Source organism: Camelina sativa, chromosome 16 (genome assembly GCF_000633955.1).
Source record: "Camelina sativa cultivar DH55 chromosome 16, Cs, whole genome shotgun sequence".
In the NCBI taxonomy this organism is placed as follows: Eukaryota; Viridiplantae; Streptophyta; class Magnoliopsida; order Brassicales; family Brassicaceae; genus Camelina; species Camelina sativa.
This window is the reverse complement of record NC_025700.1, coordinates 3,402,430-3,403,515: the sequence shown is the minus strand read 5'-3', so window position 1 is coordinate 3,403,515 and position 1,086 is coordinate 3,402,430. Positions and strand designations below refer to the sequence as shown.

General features: G+C 40.4%; 2 protein-coding genes across 2 annotated transcripts in view; both read left to right on the top strand.

Moving 5' to 3' along the window:
- Nucleotides 1–1,086, top strand: part of LOC104749572 (probable tyrosine-protein phosphatase At1g05000) — a 15,215-nt gene continuing 14,129 nt past the window's right edge. Inside the window, exon 1 of the mRNA XM_010471224.2 lies at nucleotides 1–181. The gene's annotated coding sequence lies outside the window, so the exon portion shown is untranslated. The remainder of the gene's footprint in view (nucleotides 182–1,086) is intronic.
- On the top strand, nucleotides 173–1,048 carry LOC104749568 (probable tyrosine-protein phosphatase At1g05000). The gene is made up of 3 exons (XM_010471221.2): nucleotides 173–534; nucleotides 643–742; nucleotides 920–1,048. Exons 1-3 carry the CDS (start codon nucleotides 245–247, stop codon nucleotides 1,025–1,027), a joined length of 498 nt encoding a protein of 165 aa, XP_010469523.1. The 5' UTR covers nucleotides 173–244; the 3' UTR covers nucleotides 1,028–1,048.

Here is a 1,086-nt window from a genome sequence, read left to right as displayed (position 1 = left end):
TTTTCTTTCTCTTTATTTTTTTTTTCTCTATCCATTTCTCTAAAAGTCCAACAGCGACAACATAAAAGTTTCTCTCTCTACAATGGCGTGTCTATATAAAGCAAGGTCGTCGATTCATAACGACCATCTCCATTACTTCTCCATAACCTTACAAGAAACTAAAACAGGATAAGGTCTTCAGATTCAACACTCCAAGAAACCTCCCAATCGAACTAGCTAGTTTAGATTATTTCTTCGCTCGAGGATGAAACTGATTGAGAAGACGATGAACAAGACCAAGTTTATGACTATGGAAGAGGAGGAGGAAGACAGAGGTGAGGGTTTCCACAAGATCGAGGTAGCTATGATTGACCGGAGCAACTTATCTCCGCCGCCAGCTGCTGGTGCTACTGCTACTGCACCATTGCGTGAGGTTTCCGGCGACCTGATTCCACCGTTGAACTTTGCGATGGTCGATAACGGTATCTTCCGGTCTGGTTTCCCGGACACAGCGAACTTCCCCTTCATCAAGAGTCTTGGCCTTCGCTCAATCATGTAAGCTCCCAAGAACTTTGATCAAATTGACTCTTATATTGAAAACGTTGTAATTGTTGATTTTAGGTTATTGTGTGTTTGTTTGTGTTATGTGGGAAATGTGCGAAGATCTTTGTGTCCAGAGCCGTATCCGGAGAACAACATGCAGTTCCTCAAATCCAATGGAATTAGTCTTTTCCAGTTTGGCATTGACGGCTCCAAGTCCAAGGTGTGTGTCTTTTTTATTTCATATGCACTCTCTCTGTTCATAAATGTCCATTTCTAATTGCTTCATCACTGTCTTGTTCTGTAATTCTCTTAACTTTGAGGCTTCAAAACATGAATTCATAAAGGGGAGTCTCAAAATTGGAAGTTTCTTATCTATTTGGATATCTTGAATTTGCAGTGTCTGCCCGGATTAGAGAACGAGGTTTGGTTGCATATTTGGGGTTCTAAGCATCACAAAGAGGGTTCCTATACAAATGGAAATTCGAAAACTTCGGTATTATTCTGAATACTATTTCGACTTCTAGTCACGCATTGAATTGCTTAGTATAATGTTGCCTAATTGTT

Excerpts from the sequence above, each read along its gene's own strand:
- LOC104749568 (XM_010471221.2), top strand. The coding sequence starts at position 245 with ATGAAACTGATTGAGAAGACGATGAACAAGACCAAGTTTATGACTATG. Across the intron at positions 535-642 it reads CTTGGCCTTCGCTCAATCAT|ATCTTTGTGTCCAGAGCCGT; the intron begins GTAAGCTCCCAA and ends AAATGTGCGAAG. Across the intron at positions 743-919 it reads TTGACGGCTCCAAGTCCAAG|TGTCTGCCCGGATTAGAGAA; the intron begins GTGTGTGTCTTT and ends TTGAATTTGCAG.